This window comes from Sinocyclocheilus rhinocerous, unplaced genomic scaffold (assembly GCF_001515625.1).
Source record: "Sinocyclocheilus rhinocerous isolate Xijiao unplaced genomic scaffold, SAMN03320098_v1.1 scaffold606, whole genome shotgun sequence".
Taxonomy (NCBI): domain Eukaryota; kingdom Metazoa; phylum Chordata; class Actinopteri; order Cypriniformes; family Cyprinidae; genus Sinocyclocheilus; species Sinocyclocheilus rhinocerous.
Genome location: NW_015661919.1, coordinates 109964 through 135506, shown reverse-complemented (window position 1 = coordinate 135506; position 25543 = coordinate 109964). Strand labels below are relative to the sequence as shown.

At 35.6% G+C, this 25543-nt stretch overlaps 2 protein-coding genes across 2 annotated transcripts in view; one reads left to right on the top strand and one right to left on the bottom strand.

The window, feature by feature from the left end:
- Nucleotides 1-14469, top strand: part of LOC107726923 (pappalysin-2-like) — a 60176-nt gene extending 45707 nt beyond the window's left edge. Inside the window, exons 18-23 of the mRNA XM_016536615.1 lie at nucleotides 443-611; nucleotides 698-830; nucleotides 1252-1361; nucleotides 5504-5575; nucleotides 12503-12601; nucleotides 13789-14469. Coding sequence (XP_016392101.1) covers nucleotides 443-611; nucleotides 698-830; nucleotides 1252-1361; nucleotides 5504-5575; nucleotides 12503-12601; nucleotides 13789-13896 — 691 coding nt within the window. The 3' untranslated portion in view covers nucleotides 13897-14469. The remainder of the gene's footprint in view (nucleotides 1-442; nucleotides 612-697; nucleotides 831-1251; nucleotides 1362-5503; nucleotides 5576-12502; nucleotides 12602-13788) is intronic.
- A 1769-nt stretch (nucleotides 14470-16238) lies between these two features.
- LOC107726885 (astrotactin-1-like) overlaps nucleotides 16239-25543 on the bottom strand; it is a 119034-nt gene continuing 109729 nt past the window's right edge. Inside the window, exons 8-11 of the mRNA XM_016536593.1 lie at nucleotides 25367-25499; nucleotides 22034-22134; nucleotides 21759-21942; nucleotides 16239-16718 (exon numbers count right to left, since the gene is read on the bottom strand). Of these exons, the coding sequence (XP_016392079.1) occupies nucleotides 16481-16718; nucleotides 21759-21942; nucleotides 22034-22134; nucleotides 25367-25499 (656 nt within the window). The 3' untranslated portion in view covers nucleotides 16239-16480. The remainder of the gene's footprint in view (nucleotides 16719-21758; nucleotides 21943-22033; nucleotides 22135-25366; nucleotides 25500-25543) is intronic.

The following is a 25543-nucleotide window of genomic DNA, read 5'->3' as shown; positions in this document are numbered from 1 at the left end:
CCACCTGTTGGTCAAAAGTGATAAGCCATTTAATCATATTACTAGTTGTTGTATTTATGATTTTTCAGCCATTTCAATTACAATCGTCCTAAAATTGCTTTTATTACTCATTGTTGCATTTGGTCTGATGTTCCATGCCATGCTTGGCTCCTCATTTTGCCTCTGGAGTGCTTGGCCCCGCAATTGCTGCTTGCAGCTATATTTTTTTACTGTTTTTACTGTATTTTAAATAAAGTAAACACAGCCTTGGTGAGCATGAGACTTCTTTTTTTTTTTTTTTAGAAAACATTAAGAAATCTAGTAGTGTTACCTTAGCAAGTCAGCTTACTAGATTTTGAAGCACAGCCAAAGTAATGATTTTGTACATGTATTATATTGTAGGTATGTGCGTTCACCCCTGATGATTTACCCCTCCTTTATGCTAATGACTTGTTTTACTCAGGAAGTTTCTGAGGTTGGAGTGTTTGGAGGGTGGGATGTGGCAAGAAGGTAGCTGTTCACCTGTCAGGTGCCCTCCTCTCCCGCTGATGTTTGAGGGCATGTACACCTGCACCAAAAATTTGGACTTTGATAGTATCTGCACCCTACAGTGTCCTGATTCAACAGAAAGGGTATTGTACCACTTTGTAAGCCAACTATTTCTGTGTATTCCTAAACTCTGCAGTCATTAAACACTCATCTACGTTTGTCCCTGCAGTCCAGCATTCGATGCACCAGAGATGGCAAATGGACTGAGGACTTTACTATGTGTAAGAAGATAGAGGGACCGTGCCAGCCTCCTCTTGACCTTAACCTGGTGGAATACAGCTGTGAGGATGGCTTTGACGTGGGTGAGGATTTAAACTGGCAAGATAATTTACTGGTTATGAGATAAAAGTTGCCCATTTCAAACATGGAAATGACTAGTCAGTTGATTTTTAACAAAGCAATGATTATTGTCTCAATCATTGTCTAAACTTATATTAATATGCATCTTACTATTTTTTTTTTTTCTGCATTGTATTATTTGGCTGTACATTTAGGCCACTGTATTTATCCTTCCTAATAAGAGATCTAGACATACTGTACTGTACCTGCCTGGGCTTCAAGACCACAGTCAGTTGCATGCAGTAGGATACTTTTGAGTGCCAACCTGCCAAGCTGTTCAACTATGGATGACTAGTCTGGAGCTTGGCTATTCATGTGCTCACATGAATAAATTCAACAGATGCAAATGATGGTTAAAGCAAAGCTTGCTTTGTGTCATGGCAGGTGCCGTCTGTTACCCAACATGCATTGTGGCCTTGAGTGACCCTGTGGTGTTATCCAATGGCTCCAGCACTGATACAGTAGAACACTGGATGCTTCCCAGCAAGGTTCAGGTGAGGTGGTGGGGCCAGTTTGCCACAAATTGTTATTTGATATCATTGGCTGTTCAAGAATTTAGGCACTTTCTGTAAAGCCCAATTTTCAATTTTTACTATTAAACTCTTAGAAATGCTTAGGGTAGCGTGAACTAACAAACAACACTTTTTACAGCTGTTATTAATTAGAATTGTTTTATTTACTGCAGAGCAATCATTGGTAAGCAAGTGATGTAATGCTAAATATATTCAAATTTGTTCTGATGAAGAAACAAACTCATCTACATCTTGGATGGCCTGAGGGAGAGTACATTTTCAGCAAATTTTAATTTTGGGGTAAACTATTCCTTTAAAAGTGATTTCTACATACTAATACATGTTTAACATTTTAAGTTGTTTACAATATGAATGAATATGAATTAATAATGAACAGTAGTATATTTATATATTTTAATTATTTGTAAATATGCTAAAATATAAATGCATTATAAAAATAAATATTTATAAATGTAACATTAGCCTAGATTAATAAATGCTGTAAAATGTTCCTTGTAAGTTTATAATGCATTATCATAATAATACGCATTATAATACATTAAAGGTGACATTTCATGAAAATCTGACTTTTTCCGTGTTTTACAGGCCCTATTTTAACGATCTAAGCGCATGGTCTAAAGCGCACGGCGCAGGTGCACTCAGGGCGTGTCCGAATCCACTTTTGCTAGTTTAACGACGGGAAAACGGTCGGCACGCCCAGCACATGGTCTAAACGGGTTGTCCCTATTCTCTTAATGAGTAATGGGTTTTTTTTGGGCGTAACGTGCAATAAACCAATCAGAGTCTCATCTCCCATTCCCTTTAAAAGCCAGTTGCGCTCGCGCCATGGCGGAATGTAATTTTTCATTTTTTTAAATGTTTGTGTGCTGCTGCGCATCCCTGTGTGTGTAATAAGCAAAGTGTACGCGCGTTGTGCACCTGCCTATAGGAGCATATTACTAAAGCGCTCTTTAAATAACAAAGAAAAAATATTGCGCCAGACTTTAGACCAGATTTGAGTTGGTCTATGGCGCAGTCTATTTTCAGTTCCTCAAAATAGCAACGCGCCAACAATGCATCTGAACACACCTCTTTTTTTTTTAGACCAGCACGCCCATTGGCGCACATTGCGCCAGACTTTAGACCAGGTTTGAGTTGGTCTATGGCGCAGTCTATTTTCAGTTCCTCAAAATAGCAACGCGCCTGAACACACCTCTTTTTTAGACCAGCACGCCCATTTGAAACTAGCAAAAACACTTGCGCCACGCCTTGCGCCGGGTGTATGATAGGGCCCTAATTGTTATAATCGGGTCACCGGTGTTTTGGTAAGCCTTTTTCTACAAGCGTCTGAGAAAAGGCGTCAGATTTCGCTCCCTCTGTGATGTGACAAAGGGATATTATTATAATATCACCGCCCCTTTATCTGCACGCTTCCACACATGGCACCGCCATTGTGTTTTCGCAAACGACAATGGTGTACAAGTTCTAGCGCCATGGCAAAAGTTCGAGCAAAGCATGCAAACTGTTCTATCTTTAGCTGCACAGATGAGCACAGAACACTATTTAGAGTCCCAGCCTCAGAGGAGACAAGAGGGCAGTGGATTTATTTATTTACTGTATATTACGTTGCTGCAACAGATAATATAAACGACTTCTTTCCCAGCTGTTTACCTTCACAGACATAACCAACTGTTTTTGTAAATGTGTTTTTTACAAACTTTTGTGCATTTGACAGTTTAAGCACAATAAGACATGAAAGAGAACTTAGTTTAGTACTCACATGCCATGTGACAGCCGCTTTCTGTGCGTGTGCTTCGGATGTGTTCGCTCAGAATACACATCAGAAGTTTAAACTAGTATGGCTTTAAAACGCATGATTTCATCGCAATATACAAGATAATCAAAACTAGGGATGGGCGTATCGATCCTGAAGTTTCGATATATCAATATTGATGCGAGTATCGAAAGTATTTAAACACAAATAAAAAATTATGATACTAAGGTGTTTTATTTACCAGTGATTTTGTTTACTTTACAAAAAAAAATTGCTAAAGGCATTGAATTGGATGAATAACCTATGTTAGCGAATAATTGTGTAGGATAGAACTATTTTCCTGCTCATCTAAACACATGCAAATGTTGCAAGACCGAAACAATCAATCACGGAGAGCGTTCACTCACTTCTGACAGTACATTGCTTTCAAACAGGGCTGCGTTTTCCTAAAGTATCATAAAAAACCATTGATGCTTTTGGGAACGGCAGCCCAGAACAATGCTTATCAGAGGATCATATTGAGTTCATATTGATCATGTTCTATTCTGTAATGTTAGTATAAATCATACACTGTCAGAATAAAAAGGTTGCATTTTATGCATGCAACAGCCTGCCACTGGCAGTCCCTTATGAAAATGAACCATGGTTTTCTAAAGTGACCGTAGTTATAGTATTTGTAGATTTCCATGGTTACCACTATAGTAAACATATTTTTAACCATGTGTAAACAAAAATATAACGTAATATGTTGCAATTAAGGCATATTGAATGCTAAAATATGTTTCAAATATAAAGTTAAGTGGATATCATTACCCATTTTACTCTTGAGCAGCAGCTTATTTGCATTTAAAGATACATGCACGAAAACAGTGTGTTTCTGCTTTCTCTCAAAATAGGCTTTTTAAAAATTATATAATAAATGACCTGTGGGGTATTTTGAGCCGAAACTTCACAGACACATTCTGGGGACACCTGAGACTTATATTACATATTGTAGAAAGGGGCATAATAGGTCACCTTTAACTAGTCTTTATTGTAATGTTGTAAGAAGCTTACTGTTGCTTACTGTTTGTCTCTTTTACTATTAACTACTTTGATCTTGACTAGACTTTAATGCTGATATGGCACTAAATAAAAGGATAGATAGATAGATAGATAGATAGATAGATAGATTGATTGATTGATATTGTGGGTTCGTTTTTTTAATTAATTGTGATTTTTTTTTTTTTTATCATCTACCTGTCCATCATAGTCAACGTGCTTGGATGTAATGTGACAATTTGGAAAATGGTTGATGTCTTTTAGGAACCAGGATGTCCTTGACCATTAATTCAACCCACACACAGAGTAGTCTTGTAAATGTAGTAAAGACTTCTCAAAAATGTCCCTTAAAGGGATTTTCTAAGACTGAAATGAAATGGGTTTTCCCTGTTCCACACATCATGACATGAGGTGCATTGACATCTGTCAAATGTAAAATTGCTCACTTTTCTGATCTTTGTTTGGGGGAACCTATTTTGGCTCTAGGCAGAGGAGCTTTAAGACTGAATACTTTGGACACAAAAATGGAATCACATTATTGGCACATCAGAGTGATAAGTTGGATTGGGTTACCTTGATTCTCGCTACAAAACCAGGTTCAACTCACCTTACCATTGAAATCTCTCTGCCAAAGTGTTGATTCTGTCTCTCAGTGTCATATCAGCTTGTGAGAGTAATGATTACAGTGTGATGTTTTTATAAGAGACGCCTAAAATGCCACACGTCAAGCATGACGCCTCTGAAGGTGTCGGACTCCCATTGTTTATAATGATACATCAGCACCCCTAAGAACAGCCTGCTTTCCAGGAATGTTGTCCAAAGTATTGCATATTGGGTAAGCATGATGGCGTAATGGTCACAGTAGGAGGGAGATGAATAAGAGATAAGCAAGTTTCTTTCCAGAAATTCTGTTTCAGAAACGGGTCAGCTTTCCAATTCTGAGAAAATGTCAAATCAGTGAAATATTTGTTAAAATTGAAAGGACAGGAGGGCAAAAGTAACCCTTATTATATGTCATAGTTATTGGATATTAATTTACAATTTTATTTTTAGGCTCCATGTCTCAGTTTTTGTCTTTTAAAATTAAGTTAGATATATTACATTTCTGGAAAAGTCTAAATAAAATAGAAATAAATAGAAAGCCCGTTTTCAAATTTCCTCTCAAGAAGATTTGTTACAAGAACTTCATCAATCGTAATAAGTCACCTTTTTTGCTTTATGTCATCATTACAATGCAGCAATTGACTCTCTCCTTCCCCTTCCCCTTCTTATTCCCTCTCTTGCTCCTCTATTTCTCTTCCTTTGAAAGAGTATTGTCTGTACTGGCATGTTGAAGTGGCATCCGAATCCAGCACAGATCCACTGCATTCAGTCCTGTGAGGTGAGTGCCAATTATATGATGTGCAGTCTTTCTGATTAGTGATGAAGTACAACATCGCACAAGAGTCAAAATAGTTCCTCAAAGCTAATGTGATTTTGTGCAAGATGGAAATTATTCTTAATTCTTTCTAAATTCTAGATGATTCTGTCACCCTCATGTTGTTAGAAAACCATATGCTTTTCTTTTTTCAGTATTTATTCAGTATTTTTCAGTTTGTAACGGATGTTCATGCAGCTCTTTTCCATAGAACAACAGTTTATGTTGACCAAAAACTTCAAAAAAGATTAAAACAGACGAACAATACAAGCTCCCTAAAAGTAGTCCAAAAGACTTGATCACTATATTTCAAGGTTTCTGAAGTCACACGATAAACATTTCAAGCATGGAAGTGAAAATAGTGTTGAAAATAACAGTCGAGTGTTTGGGGCAAAAATAATGGATAACTGTTTATTGTATTCCTGTCTGGATTTTAGCTCTGCCAGTGATGTCAGGGGATATATCTTAAAAATGTGAAAGGGTGGAGAGGTGTTTAGTACATTATGTCATTCAAATGAATGAAGTGTGAGACTTGGATACATTTAAAAAAAAAAAAAAATGTATGTATTAATTATTATTTTTCCTTATAAACACTACTGTTCAAAAGTTTGGGGTCAGTACGATATTTGTCTTTTATTTATTTATTTATTTTGGTGGGGGGGGGGGGGGTTAAACTTTTATTCAGTAAAAAAGTATTAAATTAATCTAAAGTGACAGCAAAAACAACATATATTCTACAAATTATATTAAAAATTCAGAAGAAAAAAATCTAAAATGTATATTATTTAGTGTGTCATATAAATAAACAACATATAAATATATATTATATATGTTTTACATAAATGACAAGTGAATAACTACAAACAAAGTGGAACATTAGTGAATAATAACAAGTTATATTTTGTTCTACTCCCCACACAAAGTTATGCTACTTTTTATGCTAACTTTTTAAAGAAAAAATAATAAAAATCTACTTTAGAGTGCCACTGATAAAAAAAAAAAGAGTATATTGGTTTGGAACAATCATGCTGCATTAAAGAAAAAATAATTATGTTATAATACTGATTTGTAGTGTATGGCAGCAGTATTTTGGTGCACACTGGAAGATGTAAAACCAACGGCAGAGTTCACATCTACTACTGTCAGATCTAGCAGAGAAAAGAGCAGTCTGATAGATAACCACCAGCAGAGCATTGAGGTGGTCTAGGAGGATCAGGGAGCACCGTAATCAGTGATAAATGATGATGGTGTTGATTTTTTTAGTTTTACGTTCCAATTATTGTCATGGAGCTTCATGCGCAGATGGTGAAACCTGTTTTGCTCTTCACTGTCTCTGTAGTCATAACTCCATGTTCATCTTATTAACTGGGCCGTTTGACCAAAATGGAACTCGCAAATCAAATCTGTGATCCATTTTTTTAAAAGCATGTATAAATAAAGCATAAAAGGTTGGGCTAGTAGCACATAATATGTCTCAAGAATGACTTTGAAGCCATTTACGTCTGCAGGAATTCAGATCTGAATGAACCCAATCCAAAGGGTCAAAAAACATAGTCATTTAGTTTTCTATTTTTATTTTGTCTGTATTTGGTTTACACTTTCCCAAGTTTACATGTACGTCAGTAATGAGGCATTTTGTTGTCAGGGATTTCCGACACCATTCGCTCTCATATGGAGACATCTTTTACATTTCTCCTGGCCAAGAGAAACATTTAGTGCAGTGGTTGATGGACTGCATGCCACATCTTCCCACAGCATGCTGACAGATTGATTCTCACCAGGTCTCCTTTTATCACAAAAATAAAACCGAATGAAAATATCATTGCCACTGTAAAATGTGGTATATACATGATCATAAAACACATTACTCCAGTTTCTGTTCCTCCAGAGTCCTTCCTGCAATTCACAGAATCCTGTTTAAATTCACCCCAAGCACTAACTCATCAGACTCTGTCGACAATTGTAGTGCTGAGGTGCCAAAGCAAATGAATGATCTTATCGGTGTGTGTGTGCAGGTTGGACAGTTGGACAGAGGGAATTTAAAGGTGTTATGTAACTGATGGATGCATTAAAATAATCACAAATGATATGTGACGAAAGTAACATACCAGGCTTCGCTAAATGTCAACAGAAGTAACGCAGCAGAGTCATGTGAAGTCTGGAATCGAAAATAGTGTTGAAATTAACAGTCGAGTGTTTTGGAAATAATGGATGACTGTTTATTGTAATATCTTGCAAGTGAAAGGGTGGTGTGGTGTTTAGTACAGTGTGCCAATCAAATGCTTGAGACTTGGATAAATTGTTTAGGATTTTTTTTTTTTTTAATATAACAAAAAATGTTCTCATATTTTATGTATTTAATAAAATGTCTTTAATAAAAAATACATTTAAATATGTAATGTATTTAATAAAGAAAGGTAAATCAAATTGTTTATATAATTTATCTAATAAATCTTTATATATATATATATAATTTTTTAAACAAATTTTAATCTTAAAGGGTTAGTTCACCCAAAAATGAAAATTAGTCAATACACTGCAACACCCGCTGAGTGCCATTAAACAACTTGAAAGATCAAAGACAATTTTTAATATAACTCCGACTGGATTCGTCTGAAAGAAGAAAGTCATATACACCTAGGATGCCTTGAGGGTGAGTAATTTATGGACTAATTTTCATTTTTGGGTGAACTAACCCTTTAACATTTTGATCATAAAAAGACAATGTATTTAGTTAGTCTAATTTTATCATCAGTAGCATGCCTTTTTTATTTTTTATTTTTTCCTGTGGATATCAGATTTTATCATTCTTAATATAATTTCAGAGTAAAGCAGACAGGTTTTATTATCTATTCATTCTACTTTGGAACACACCATTCCTGTAGAGGGATGTTTTATGATATTCAAATACCCCTCATATCTGCCAGACCCTCTCATCTTCTCTTGCCCTCATTTGTTACCAAGCAAAACAGTTGCTTTTATATTGGAGACTCAATATAAATTAAACCACAGCACATGTTCCAGTTGCTCTGCAGCATGTCCAGAAGGTCTTTCCTATTATAGGCTGATGATAAGTGAAGAGGTCAGCTCAGGTTATGCTTTAGTTTGTGTCATTATTAATATTTTATTTTGAACCACCAAGGCCAAACATAAGTCTGCTTTTCTAACTCATGGTTCTGGAATTTTGAAATTTGAATTTAATATATATATATTTATTTTTTTCAGATGAATTAAAATGCTAATGGAAAGCTTTCTTCTGGTAGTTTCTGTTGAAACTCCTCGGTTTGCTTTTTTTTTTGGTCTTGATTTGACCCTCACTGATTTAGATTTTCTTTGGCCTTCTGAGCTTTGGACTATTGGGGTTGTTTGTTTTTGTTTTTCCTCTGCTACTATGAAGTACAATATATTTGACTGCTTCAAACCAGCTTTTGAGTAAATTTTTTCCCCTTTTTGTGTGGCTCCATTTGAGAAAACCTTACAGATGATGCCACAGGTTTACGAAGAACCACTGTTCACATTCCTTGCTGCAAATATGGTTAGAAGAATGGTCATCTGATTCCTCTCAGGGCTTGCACTGGGTTTCTTCATCTTAACATTATGGAAAGAGTTGACAAGACACAAACACAAAAAACCTGGAAACACTTCATTTGGCCTTTCACTGTTGTGATGTGTTACCTAAAATTTGTTTTTCAGCATGTTCAACTTGAATTTAAAGACAAAAAAAGAAAAGTTTACATTAGAAATGAAATGGAGAGGAACATAATTAGTAGTCTTTTGGGAACTCTGGAGAGAGCCAATCAAGGGCCGCATACTTCAGTGAAGTGAGATGCCAGCACTAACATGGGGCCTCAAAACAATGTTGTCCATGAAAACATGTTGTTGCCAAGGAGATTTGTTTATTCTATCTTTCGCTTCGCATTAGATGTGCTCGGTCAGGCAACCTGTGGAGTGTGTCCTCCCTCGCTCCTGTGGGATGTTTAGGGATTTCTCCCGACGACATGTACTGTAAGGTGAAAAGACACCTTCATTGTTTGCTTCAGATAAGATTTCGGTTTGTTGATCTCCGGTATCTCAGATTGCAAACGTTCATCGCAGAAACTGTTGCTAGGGGTTAATTGTGTTTTTAAAAAATAAATATTTTCTAAGTGACTCATAGAGAGTTTCATTTTCAATAAATTCATGTAATCTTAATCAAGCTTTGGATACTGCCCAAAACAGCAGGGTTGCCTACTAAAACCCCTCTTTGAGAGGAGGCCAGGAAAATGAATTTTAGGATATACCTCAAAGTGGACAGCCTGAACTGATACTGAGCAGTGGGCAATCTGAAGAGGTATTTATATTTATTATTGGATTACAGTAAGGTCATTGAGTCTTTCCTATTAGGTCTTGAAACATTGATGAAAACACCTCCTGAGTTGCTCTGCAGCTGGTTATGACAAAAAAAAAAAAAATCAGTCAATTCAGGTTACATGGATTTTTAAGGTTCTGCATATGGACGGCTATAGTTTGGCTATTAGATTAAGATTAATTACGTTGCAACTTCCTGTCTTTCATTAGATTTTATTTTAGTATTTTACATTTTATAAATGAATGTTATCACTGACAACTGAAAAAATGATAGATATTGAAATCGTATACTGTTGTCTAAATAAACTGAATATAAACACAAAACACTGAAATCAATCATTTAAATGCTTGTGTCCTTCCATCAAAACATCACTGCAGCTCCTTATGCTTAAAATAAATCTATTGAGCCAAAACAGACAAAATTAGCAAGTATTTGTCAATTTATTGTAATAATTTAGCATGATTAATTTTGAAGAAAATAAGCATGAGATTTAAATGATTTAAAACATTATATTGTCTATTGTTTTGGTCATCTGAGTGTCTGTGGTGGTCAAGATTTTGACTTTTCTTGACTGTTGTTTTGTCTTGAGCCAGATATATGTGAGGTTCATGTCAGATGATTTTGTGTAGTGCTTCGGATGGTTGACTACAGTGTTGTTTAACATTCACTGGCAGTTTTCCATGCTGGCTGGAGCAGATGCATTCCACACATCCTTCCCATTTACTGTTACACGACTCTTTAGTTCAGGCATTAGGTCATTTTTCGTTTTCCAGCCTTTTCTAAAACAACATTAATAATGCATGTGTTTTAGATTCAGATATTTAACTTGCAATATGTAACACGTTAATTTAAACACAAAGTGGTAAGACTGGTTTTTTAAATTGTTATGGCCAATAAATTTGCAATGTGCTTAAGGTAATAAAACGGATGGAGAGCAAGAATAAAGAAATAAACTATATATACACAAGCTTGAAACTGAAGAATGAAAAATTATATTGCTTATGACTTGGAGAATGAGACCACGGCAGGAAAAACATTTTGGATTGGGTGTAGGTTTAGCAGGGATAAATTCTACAGAGATGTCCTCGCCAGCTGCTCTTGCACAGGGATGTGGAATCAGGTAGAACCTGGACTCTTTGAAAGGACTCCACATGCACAAGAGAGCCAAAAGTATCTTTGGCAGACCGCACTTGTTTTCCTGTTATTGGCATCAAATCCTTTAAGGTTAGGTAAAATCCTTTAGGAAGGCATTATGACACATTTAAAGTGTTTATGCATATTAAATTTGATAATTGTAGTCCACTCAAGAAGGTTGGATTTTGCTCCCTTGGGCATTGCAAAACGGGTAACCATGCTCTCACACAGGTGAAGTAATGACATCGAAGGAAGTACAAGGAAGTTAGGAAGTTTTGTCTGGAATAACAGATGCGGTTTTATTTTATTTGAAAGGAATAAATGAGAAATGCCACCTACCATAAGGTATAACAGAAATCCCTTTGGCATGATCCATGCATTTCTTTCCTCATGTTCAGAGAAAACTGTTAATTGTACATAATAAAATGAGGTAACTCATGCTTGAACCTTTAAAATACTTTAAGGGCACATTTACTAGTTCAGGGAGTTCAGGTTGTTTGGATGTATAATAAACTGTTCCTGCATATGGAAGGCTATAGTTTGCCTGTTTATATAATATTAATTATTTTGAAACTATTAATCATTCTTAGAATAATGTGATCATGAAATTAATTTAGTTGTATTTCATTATTTATTTGGTTTGTATTTTTTTTATTTTTATGTTATGACTGACAACTAAAAATGATGTAATTCCATTTTTATTTTGTAATTTCATTTGATTACATTTAACGGTGTTTTTAAATTATGGCAATACTTTACAATAAGGTCTCATTAGTTAACATTATTTAATCATTAACAAATATTAACTAACAATGAGCAATACATTTGTTACAGTGTTTAATAATCTTTGTTAAGGTTAGTTAATAAAAATACAATTGTTCATTGTTAATTCATGTTAGCTGAGGTCCATTAAATAATGTTGACAGATGCAACTTTTGATTTTAATTATGTATTAGTAAAAGTTGGAATTAACATTAACTACGATTAATAAATGCTTTATGAGTATTTTGATTGTTCATTTTAACTAATGGTAACAAATAAATCCTTATTGTGAAGTGTTATTAGTGATTTTAAAGATTAAGCGAGTTTTAGATGATGGCATTAAGATAATTTACGGTAAATTAAAAAAAAAAAAAAAGGAAAGGAAACGAGCATGCACAGTTAAATATTCAATATTGTCCGATACTGATACAATGATAATACTTAATTACTTATTATTATATTATTATTATTATTTATAATTTATTTAATTAATTAATTAACTTGAAAACTATTTTAATAATACAAGCAAAAATTTTCTTTGTACAGCAAATATACATTATAAACATATTATTCTGTATGTATTACTCAAAATCTAATTTAAAAGATCGCAGTCATCTGGTTAATTCATCGCAACTCTTTCTTTGCAGCCATTCGGAGGAGATGGTTGGTGCGACACCATTAATAACCGAGCGTACTGCCAATATGACGGGGGAGACTGCTGTCCATCCACTCTCTCATCTAGAAAGGTAAATCTCATCTGAAAGGCTATTCCTCTCATCCACATTCATCCTACGTTGCTTTCACATTCCTCTCTCACAGTGCCACTCTCTGTCTCACATGGTGCCGCCACATTGTCAACCCTTTCCATGAACGTCGCCCACATCATTAGGCACTCAGGTGGCGTGATCCCCCATAGAGAGAATGAGCTCGGGGGGGAAGTGTCTGTCATAAATAAATGACTGGATAGAACAGCTTTTATTAGCAGAGGGCCAGGTGTCAGCGGTCACGGGCAACTGTAAAACAAGCAGGGTCTGAGAAAGTGAAATAAACCGTGAGGAACAGCATCCTGCCACCGTAGGTCCGGCACAGCTGCCATGCTTCTGTTTACGCAGGCCATGGAAAAGTCAGAGTACAGGAAACAAAATTACATGCACAGGAAACAAAATTATATGCAGAGATACAATTGCGGTTGATCCGAAAGCAAATATTTTGAATATTTTTGGATATTTTGAAAAGCATCTATCATGATTATTTAGCATGAAACCAAAGCAAAACTTCCGTCTTCCAAAGAAATGCAAATGAGTGGATACTCTCGAATGTACCGCAGTGAGACAATTGCATCTCGTAAACATCAGGTGAAATAAGAGCTTACGCTGTAGTTTCATGTTTACTTTTCCTGCAGTAGGCCGCTTAGCTGGGAATTTGGGTTTATTTTGCAACCTGTGGTGATGGCACGAATCCTGGACGAGAACCTCCTCCAGTTGATTCTTAACATGTGTTCACCTCGTTTACTCATCTGCTCACAGTCCGGCTTTCTCTCTCTTTTTTTGTTCCCTTCAGCACTGAATGCGATCGTCATGTCCTTATCAATCCTAGCAATCGTGTAAAAATTCCAATCCATATGACTTTTTGGTTAGGTAAATAAACACCCAAACAGGCCATTCTCCAATTTTTTTTTTCATCAATGGACTCTTATTCTATTGGTTATTCTGAGTAATTTGGTCAACAGTTGATGTCGATCATGCATCTGGAAAAAGGCAGTGCTCATTGTTTTGATCTACTGTGATGCCTTAAAGTATTTTTGAGCTGAATTATCCAAAGCACACTTTGATCTCTTGTTCAAAGACTGCGTGTGGCTCCCACATACCGTAGATGTTTGTGGCCGAATGTTTTCTGGATGCTGTTTGTAAAAGCGTGTCCGGTTGATTGACAGGTCATTCAGTTCGGGGTGGACTGCGATCATGATGAGTGCACCTGCCGTGACCCCGAAGCCGAGGAGAACAAGGGCACAGCCAAGCGAAAGGAGCCAGGACCGCTGTGAAAGCTCTCAGACTGGCTTGAAAAGAAAATGTCAAACAATAACCTGAATGTTTCTCACTCCACATGAGTGCCAGGCTGATCAAAGGCAGAGTAAATCAAAGCATATAAGTGCATAAAAACAATCCTCTTCAATATTAATCTATAAAATAATACCTAATATTTTTTCAAGATCTCTAACATAGATGTAGATATGACCCATATTTTAGCCCGCAAGCAATTATGTACACCATCAAACACACACTCACAAAAGTTTCAAGTGTAGCTGATTTTTATATTTTATACAAATAGCTCTTGCTTGTTGTGAGCCACATTCTCAATATTGTTTCCACCTATATGTCATTAATACAGGTATACAAAGTGCTTATCTCAGACTGTCAGTTCTTTCAAAATTTGAGATTTCAGGATTTTTTCCTCTCGTTATTTTATACCCTGTACATGTACATGCAAAACCTGTGAAATGCATGCGAGATTTCATTTATAGCAATTGTAATGGAAATATATGATACTATTTTTGTATGCTCTTCTGTCTGTTAAAGTGTAGGTTCACTGTCATATCAATAAAGTATAAATACACACCGTTAAAGAAGTTTGGTTGGTTTAAAAAAGTTGATGTCTGTAATTGTGCTCAGCATGTTTTTTTTTTAAATCAAGATTTAAATAATATCAGGTTATTTTTAACCATCAAATGGTGCAAGATGCAGACTGAAATTACAATATGAAATCATATAAGTCAAATATTAAATATCTTAAAAAAACATTATGTTAAAGAAATAATAGAATAATAATATAAAGGGAAAAAAATTATATAAGAAATTATTAAATATTAAAGAAAATCTATTTTATAAATGCATGTTATTGATCTTATTTTGAATGATTTCAGGCTGGATTTCTGAATGTTCTTAAAATGTCACAATTAAATTTTCTGAAAATCACAGACGACTCTGTTGATTTATGCTGGCCAGTCATTTAGTCTGCTTAAGCGCCACCTCTTTTTACAATCAACCTTAAAATATGCCTCCAGCCAATCAACAACTGGTGAACTGGACAGAAATATTTTCCCGGCTTGCATTTTTTTTCCAATATTTTTTTTTTCGCTCAGATATATGTCGATGCGTAAGAAAAGAGCTGTTGGTATACTTAAGTTTCATCACAACTTTAAAGACTTTCAAAAATGTGCAGCCCTCATTACTTTTGTTCAAATTTCAGTTGAACAATTAAATAATCAGTGAATTAATGTTGGCGATTTTATTTGGAATAGGAAATAAAACATAAACAAGACATGTTATTGAACACAATTTTAAAATGGTTATTTTCATAATACTGCTTATACTTAAAAAAAACAACAACAAAAAAACTCCTGTACAGTTTCTTGACCTCTCATACCTTAGTTTGAATACTACATACAGCACATTAGTAGTGTTTAATAATTAACTAACATTTACAATTGCTATAGCTCTTTCCATATCTATATGCACTACAGAGACATTTTACATTTTCAGCACATTAAGGTGATACAGTTTTAGTTCTTGTGGAAAAAGTCCTACCTATACAAGCTGGTGTATACACTATTTGACAAAATACACCACGTCTAAATGACACTTTAATGCAACTTTCCTTTGACTGTACACTATACATTTTTATGTGCAAGCCCATAGACATACCACTTGAATACTTCTTGAAAAATCAGCAGCGCTCATGTTCTCACAAAATATTTTCCTCTTCATCATTAAATATCCAATTAATGTTAAAACCGATGGACCAGATTCTCTAGAGAGAAGCCCTAACGGGAAGGCTGCATTTAGGTACGGCCCCTGACTGGTCCTCTTGTTGTCCAAGTTGGCTTAAAGTTCCTTGGGTGCTCCATAATCATTGTACATAACGGAGAGCATCTGATCTTCACAGGCCTTACGTAAGTCTTGGCCGAGATTCACCCAGCTAAGCCCAAATGCTTTGGTATCTGTATAACGACAAGACAGATACTTGAGGGATGCTCTGCGCAAGCCAATTTTTGGTTCCTGGAGGAGACCCCGGCACCAACCACTGAGTTCATCCAGCTGAGACAGGATCAATCCTGCTTTCCTGCAGGAGCAAACACAAAGATGATACTTGGTTAGTAATGTGTGTTAATGTTTATATATTACAGATTGTCTGGGTCAAATGCATATGGAACATATGCAATTAGACAATATTATGTTGAAATAAATACATTAAATTCAGCATGGATGTAATAAATTGGTTTTAGAAAAATTAATTTTAGAGTGTATAGAAATAATAGTTATCAAAGAATAGAAAGGACTTTCTATTCATCAAAGAAAAAACAAAGTGTCTAAATGACACTTTAATGCAACTTTCCTTTGACTGTACACTGTACATTTTTTTAATGTGCAAGCCCAGAGACACACCACTTGAATGCTTCTTAAAAACTCAGGATGGGCTGCTCATGTTCTCACAAAATATTTTCCCCTTCATCATTAAATGACCAATTAATGTTAAAACTGATGAGCAGATTCTCTAGAGAGAAGCCCTAAAGTGGAGGCCGTGTTGAGGTACGGCCCCTGACTGGTCCTCTTGTTGTCCAAGTTGGCTTAAAGTTCCTTGGGTGCTCCATAATCATTGTACATAACGGAGAGCATCTGATCTTCACAGGCCTTACGTAAATCTTGGCCGAGATTCACCCAGCTGAGCCCGAATGCTTTGGTATCTGTATAACGACAAGACAGATACTTGAGGGATGCTCTGCGCAAGCCAATTTTTGGTTCCTGGAGGAGACCCCGGCACCAACCACTGAGTTCATCCAGCTGAGACAGGATCAATCCTGCTTTCCTGCAGGAGCAAACACAAAGATGATACTTGGTTAGTAATGTGTGTTAATGTTTATATATTACAGATTGTCTGGGTCAAATGCATATGGAACATATGCAATTAGACAATATTATGTTGAAATAAATACATTAAATTCAGCATGGATGTAATAAATTGGTTTTAGAAAAATTAATTTTAGAGTGTATAGAAATAATAGTTATCAAAGAATAGAAAGGACTTTCTATTCATCAAAGAAAAAACAAAGTTTCCACAAAAATATTAATCGGCAAAACTGTTTTCAACATTTATAATAAATAATTCTTGAGCACCACCAATATTAGAATGATTTCAGATTGATCATGTAACACCGAAGACTGGAGTAATGGCTGCTGAAAAACAATACAGGAACAAAATGCATTTTAAAATATAATAAAATATAAAATAGTTATATTAAATTGTAATATAATGTGTTTTATATGTATTATTATTATTATTATTATAAATATACAGTATATTATAATAGCAATATTCATCATCTTTTGGAACATTAGTCATTAAAACCTTAGTAAATGAAACTCACATGCAGTACTTTTGTTTTGACTGATCCCTTTTTTTGTAATTGCTTTTTTTCTTGCTCTGCACGTGATTCAAATCAGTCTTTTTCTGCTAACATCCATTGTGATACTCATTCTGCATATTTTTTAGAATATTACTATTACGTAATGCTCTTGACACTGGTTTGAAATTTTTCTTCCTCCGGTGGTTTTGAGCATTCCATTCTGTTTATCCATTCTGAGAATGCCCACCTCACAAGCTGCTCCAGAGCATGAGACTGAAAGATTAATGGGAGACTCCAATATAACAAATATAAACTGCAGGCGATGGCCATATTCAGCTAAAACACAGGTCTTCTGTCTGCAGCCCTTAAATGACGCCCTTCAAAATCTGGACTGAGGAGTTTGACCATAAATCAAGCCTGTGGTGTATTTATATCAAAATTGTAATGGCAAAGCCTTTAAAGAGAAATTTTCTTTAAAGAGAGGTAACACAGGACCGATTAGGTGAACGGCAGCTAAGGTTAAGTACCTGTGAATTCTATTAGCGATGATGACTTGAGAGGGGCGTTTATTGAGTAAGTGTGAATGCACTGAAGTGACAATATCCGTCGCAAGAGACAAGAAGCTGAAATGCGATACCAAGAGTACGGAAAGATCGCCTCATTCCTAAGTCATAGATTCACTTCAAACCCCTGCCAAACCAGAAGCTCAACTCTCTACCGCATAAATACCGAAAACCAAATCTGTGTGGACCAACAAGGCTTTGAGTGACGTGACATGTGGCCAAGTATGGTGACCCATACTTGGAATTAGTGCTCTGCATTTAACCCATCCAAAGTGCACACACACAGCAGTGAACACACACACACCGTGAACACACGCCCAGAGCAGTAGCTAAGTGTATTTTATAAGTGTGTTTACAATTATAATGTGGCTTAAACCGATTCAACTGAACGCACAATGTCTTGTTTGACTGCTTTTGCAATTCAATGAGGTTTCACGCGACAACGTATACATTTATTATTTACTTTGGCTTCCAATTAATTCATAACGTATAATAATAGAATTTTAATGATGTCAAAAATCACTAGCATATTAAATGAAAAATATTCCTGTCTGCTGTAGAGATGCTGTCATTTACATCATTTTTTTGAGTGCATTTATGTTTTTAATATCTTGCCACATTTCAGTGGTTGTAGGAATTTGGCTGTTTATTTGCTTAAAACAAAACGCTGTGGTTTGTTATCCTTTAATTTTTCAAGAAAGTCCATTTTGGTCTCCAAATAGCAATGGTTGTCACCATAAATCCCAGCATGTGTGGAAGTGGAAAATGGCCTTTTATTTCCAAGGTACGTTTTCAACCTCTTGGGCTCTGCCAGTGCCTCTATCTCACTCAAGCTTTCCGAAATCTCTTGCAATAGTCTGGGAGGAAACAATCAGCTGCATTCCACCGACATCTACAGTAACACACCAACCCACCTCACTCACTATCGACTTCCATATCATCCATTTGGAATGGCCTTATGACTCCTGAGACAGCGACAACGTGGTTCCTTATAGTAACTGTACAGCATTAATGTCCAACGAAAACAGCGAAAGAACTTTGACCGAACACACCGAATTCCACCTATTAAAGCGTGAGTCAGTCCAACCAGTAGTGCCACCAATTAAGAGTGAATCAGAAAAATTTCTGTTTTGATATCTCAAAACAAAAGAAAACACAGCGAATAGTCTCTTTTTTTATCTATTTTGTTCCAAGTCTGAACTGGTTTATATGCTGAGGGGGCCAGTTTAATTAAAATTATCTTGTATTATGACTAGTTCATGAAAATTACATTTAAATGCTGCTGATGAGGAAACCCCAGTGAACTGTGTGACTTGTATTAGACAGAAACAAATTCTCATTGTTTATATTTCCATCCTATCCTATGCCGAAAAAATGCTGTATGGACGCAATGAGATTGAAAATGACGCATACAAGTTGTTTGGAAGACAGATGCTGGGGAGATAATGGCCCATCTCCCCAGACCTCCACTAGAACAGCTTATCTGAAGGCTAAAAACTTGCGCAATATTTCATGGAACTGGGTCGATCATAGGGGCATGATCACACGCACCCTTCATTGTGCAAATATCTGGATGAATTAATTACGAATGAATGTTGTTTTTGGGTTATCTTGATGCATTTGTCGTAGAAGACAGCAGGTCAATTAATACTAATTAACCTGCTATAATTTCATCTCAGTTCTCAAATCTCACTGATGGCCAATGACAGTATTAATGACATCACTTGAATCAACATCAGATCAACAAACCTTTTACCCTTTAGGACTCATAGGGTCAAAAAAATATTTGCAATATAAATGTTGCTTAATAATATTAATAATAATTTCTTCAGCATATAATGCATAAAGATATTTCTTATTCCTATAATGGTACAGTTAAGGCACACTCTCAGATAGATAGACAGGCAGACAGACAAATAAATAAATACATGTACAAAAGCTGTCACTGATGTGCTACCCTTTCAAAACGTTAGATATTACATTAGAAACTAATATGTACTTTTAAGTTACTGATACCCTTTAAGGGTAAATAACTAAAACATGCTAACTAGCCAAACCTTGACTCATTGGGCATGAATGAGAAATATCGCATTCAGGAAATAGGCCTGAAGCATGAGACTGAAAGGCCTGATTAATCTACCATGAATCCATGATCTTGGTTTGAAAGCACCTACTCACAGCAGTCCTCACAGCAGTTCCTTCTCATCAGTCACACTGGGTGGGATAGTGTTTGATACAAGTGTGTTTTGATGCAGTAACTCAGGAGTAAGAAAGGAAAACCTTGCAACATGGAGACAATTAAATACAACCTTTTAATTTGAACTGAGGCCTCAGGTACGTTTGTCCAAATGGCCATAATTAAATTCACCTGCATCTACTGTGCATCAGCGAGGAAGTGTTCAAGTTTTATATCGAACACATGGCTGTGTTTAGAAAGTGTTTCAGTGCAATTCGAAAAGTCTTTGGTTTGTTTTGGAGGGTGTATAAAGATTACTACCCTGTTTTGTGGTCAGCGTGATGCTTTAGTGATCCCTTTAAATGTACTGTAATCAGTTTGATTGTGTTCAATTTAAACCTAATTAGCACAAATACCCTAATCACAAGTCTGACTTTAGGTTCCGTAATAGAATAATCTGTGTTTACTATGTAATTTAGGGAGCAATGAAAAACATTAAAAAAAAAATACAAAAGCTTGTAAAACAAGTTATCGGGTTTAATTGCAATCAATAAAAATGTATATGTCCCCCTAACATTCCCACATGCATTCCAAGGCAGCATCCCATAATGTATTCTGCCAAACTCAATGAACAAAATAAATCCAAGTCTGCATCCAAAATGGATAAATTGGGTGAATTCAAAACTATATAGTTAATAAAAAAGCAGTTAATACAATTAACAGTAAAACATTTAAACATTCATGCAACATAATTGAAATAAATAAATTAAACATAATAAATAAATCCCAAACTGATCATTATACTTAATGTATGTATATATATATTTTAAAGTGTTGCAGAGTATTGTGCTGTTAGCATAGCAGCATGCTAACATCAAACTCTACTGAAATCAACTGCAAGTCAAGTCTGCAGTGTGGAGTGCAATTTGGAACCAAATTTTCTAGGTAGGGCGCCACTTCCAACAATTTTAGCATACATCCCAGTATGATTTATCCCAGTATAACAAAAGGAAAAAATATTAAGATTTTTTATATTTTAAATAAAGAAAATTGTTTTACCAAGTTCAAGATTAAGTTTGAGGATGATTCTCACAAAACTATATTTTCTTCAAGAATATTCAAGATAAATTAAAACTTTTTTTAATTTTCATAATTCACAATTTATGTATACAGTGCAACAGCAAAAAAAACTGTGAGGAAAAAATAAATGCCACATTTGTTTAGAGCATTTTCTATAACAAGCCAAACAGGACCACACAGAGATGCCAAAAGACCACTATACCAGTCGCCTTAACCTGACTGTATATAAATATATACGGATCCATTCAGAATTATTAAACCGAGCAAAACAGTAATTAAAAAAAGCAAAAAAAAACATTCTGAATTTGTCAAATGTGGTGATCTGAAGGCATCCATTAAAACTTCACTGGTGAGATACTGGTTTGCTTTATTCAGGCTATATAGACTAGTCCTGACTTCAGCTTAAAGATAATTAATAGAGATATGTTTGTTCCCACCAATCGTTGCACAAGTTAAGTTTACGTTTAAGAGGCAGAACAAACAGTCTAGAACAGTGGCAGCGAGCGTAACACTGTTGTTGAATGTGATAGAAAAAATCCTTCCCTTTCTCACTCACTAATTTGGGACAGAATTTCTGGCAATATAGAACGTTCCAATCTGGTCACTTATGAAGTCCCATTATAGTCTTAAAAGGCAGCTAGGTTTTGTATAACAAAGCTTCATCAGTGAATCATCTTACAAACCTGGGCCCCAGTTCATCTTCACAGCGCCAAGTAAACTCTCCAAAGCTCTCGTAGCGCTGGTTGTAGTGGTAAAGAACTCGGTGGAGGGCTGATGAGCCGAGGTCCATGAGCGTGTTGTAGGCTGTCTGCTGTTCCTTCCCGCTTGTGTAGCCGTTGAACAGATTATAAATCTTGTCTGCTATTTCTGAGGGGACATTCAACCGAATCCGAAGATTTATAATCTTATGAATACTTTCCAAACCTATGAAGTTTATTCTAGAAAATCAATTCTCTACCTTGAGCCTTGACATCATCCACGGCGGGACAGGGAGTTTTGATCGTCACCTCACTCGGACTGGAACGCCGACCCGTGTTGTCCACCGCCCACAGCCGAAACCTGCCGTTTCACATTTAGATATTTGTCACTCATTCGATTCTCAAGTACGAAATACAGTATTTTGTACAGTAATATGATTGGGATATGTTGCACGTAAAATTTGAACCACATCTCCAATATAAGCACCACAGCTCAACATGTTTAGAGGCTACATAGTATATTAAAAATTATTATTATTATTATTATTTAGTACTTTTATTAATAACTGTTATTTTTAGGATTATGATGATTATTATTTAATAAATTATAATTGTAAAATATTTTAAGATGCATGTGTCAAAATATTAATAATAGTTATTAGTATTATTATTAGTAGTAGTGGTAGTATTTAATAAGTAATAATAATAATAACAATAATAATAATAATTATTATTTTGCTCCTTCTTTCATTAATTATATTTTCAAAATAATTTAAGATGCATGTCTCAAACAATAACATTTATCAAAATATAATATTTAAGGGTTAAGGTTAAATGAATAAATAAGTGTATTAGGATTTATTCCTAGATTTAGTTGGAAATAACACTTCCGAATAGATATCGGAAATTATGAACAATTACCTTTTAAGGAGTACTTTGAAGTTCAGAGTGAAAAAACAGTTTCAGTGTGCGAATTATGTAATCATATAACAGCATATACCTCCATTAAAATCAAAATGCATGACTGCACCACTCCCATTACATAAGCATGAGTTTACCTTCGGCTCATGGCTTTGATTTGAGGATCCCTTAAGTGCAGACAACTGAACTTGAACAACAGCAAGCAGCTGTGGCGGTGTACCCACTCACTCCCAAAACATCACTGCAATTACTCACTGATGATATATGCCACAGGCTATGAGGCGCAAGTTGTAAAGATCATGTTGAACGATATCCCCATCTAGTGGAAGATATTATAAACAGCTACCACCTGCACTATGGCAAAGTGGCAAGTTGAGAGTGCATGTGATGTGGAGAAACCTGATGCAATCTTATATGTGTGATTTATGGATGAAGAGAGATTCATGCAGTCTAACCTACTCTATAAGGGTTGTTTGTAGTCTATATGTTTATATGTATACTATCACCAAAACAGGTGTATGGTACACACACACACACACACACATAAACTATGTTTAGATTCCATACACCTGTTTTGGTGATAGTGCTGAAAATAAAGTGTAATATCACAATATCCAAAATAAATAAATACATACATGCATAAATAAATAAATAAATAAATACATAAAATAAAAAACAAAAACAAAAATGATGCTAAAAAGAAGCATTTTCACTAGCAGTCTCAGACTTTTGGACCCCACTGTATTTTTCTTGAAACCTAAAACTGAAATGAACCTGACAATAACACTGAACAGATCCATAAATAATATAAAGTCAACCTGTTCTTTGAACAATGGTCAAATATCAAAAACATTTGGAAAGAGGTACAGTAAGGAGGACCCACACCTCCCTGTAGGCTGGCGTAATCTCTTCAGCGTGCCCTGCATGTGTGTGCTAACTGCCTGCATATGTGCAGGACATGTAGCACAGGAAATCAACCTACCAGTGAGAACCATTGGTTTATAATATAATATAATATAATATAATGCAATGCAATGCAATGTAATGTAATGTAATGTAATGTAATAATAATTTACTATTATACTATTATATACTATTATTTTTATTACTATTAACCATATTTCTGGAGATGGTCCTCACTGCAGAACACAAGATCCAGGGGGCGTGGTTGGATCCAGATCCAACTCCTCCCACCTTACATATACCTAAACCTACCCGTCTCCACCCCTGATCCCTAAACCCACCCATCTCCACCCCTAAACCTACCAATCTCCACCCCCTAGATGTGGATCCTACCACGCCCCCTGGATCTTGTGTTCTGCAGTGAGGGGCTACTGCACTTTTGGGTCACAACCCTACAGTGAGAGCCACTAATTTATATCATAATTTACATTTTTATTAAGCTTCCTTTGAGCATCATTATTCATCGTATATTGTGGTTCCTGTTTTTCCATCTACTCACAATATATTACTAATGTCAAACGTTTAGTTGAACCATTTATATGCAGCTCAGTTTAACACATCAATCTTTCTATTGCTGTTTCTGCTATTACCACGGAGTGCATCCTTTGACGCACTTTCAAACAATTCCAGATTATGAAATGTTTCCCCAGGTGTATCTGAAGCATGCAAAACTAGTCTTACTGTGCTCGCAGACCATGTTCTTCCATGTGGCATAAAAATGAACGTTCCTGAGAAAAGGATGTAGTCACAAAACTATCCAAGAGAGTCGAAATAAACAGGGGCCCCCAATGCAATTACCACATCCAATAGAAGATGTTGGGCTGATGTCACTAGCTTTTATTCAAAAGCGATGATTGGACCAATTATACTTTCCAAGAAGGTTCCTTACCTGCTATAGAAACTGCCAAGCCATTTAGTGAAAAGCACATTCTAAATCAACTACTGATATTGGAAAATTGACATAGGTAGGAATTACTCCAGACATATTTTACACAAATCATTATCGGATTTTCACAGCCTTAGTTGGATGTAATTGCTTAGACTCACGCAGATATTAAAATCCCTCATCTGACTGAAGACATGCAACTCAACTTCAGTTCAAAGTCCAAGTGAATCATCCAGCCAAAAGTGGGCCCTTTATATTTTGTTTCTTACTGAACTCTCAATAAATGTGCCTCTGCCATGGTGAGGAAAAGGCAAAGGAAACAGGTGCTCCATGCTGAAGCAAACTGGCACATTTCTGAAAAAAAATGTGATTAATAAATGTTTTAATCGATTAATGCTATTAATCGATTAAAACATTTATTAATCACATTTTTTTTCAGAAATGAATCGTGATTAATTCTGCGCTCGTTTGACACGCCTGGCACTTGGCACTAAGACAAAGTTGTAGTGCGCGTCTGAAAAGTCTCCCATTTGATGTGGTTGTAAAGACGTTCCGTGTCTAAATAAACTCAATTCTTGTCAAGGAAAAAGAGAGAAGCAACAGTTGTGAGTGGGGTGGCGAACCCTAGCTCCGCCCTTGCGTTAATAATAATAATTATTATTATTGTTATTATTAATAATAATAATAATAATTTATAATTTTATTATTATTCCAACATGCATGAAAAACTGAATTTATATCAAAATAAAATTATGATACGACAGGTGGTTTTATCATACATTATGACATTATATCATGACATTATATAGCAGAAGAAACTCACATGTATGTGGTGTCTGGCTCCAAACAGCGTATTATCAAGGAGATAGATGAGAGGGGATCAGGGATGTCCCCGAGCATCACACATGGAGATTTGGCCCCTGACATGATGTCATCCACGAAACTCAACATGGTCTCTGTGAAGAGGAGAAGACTTTGTTTTAGCACACACACACACACA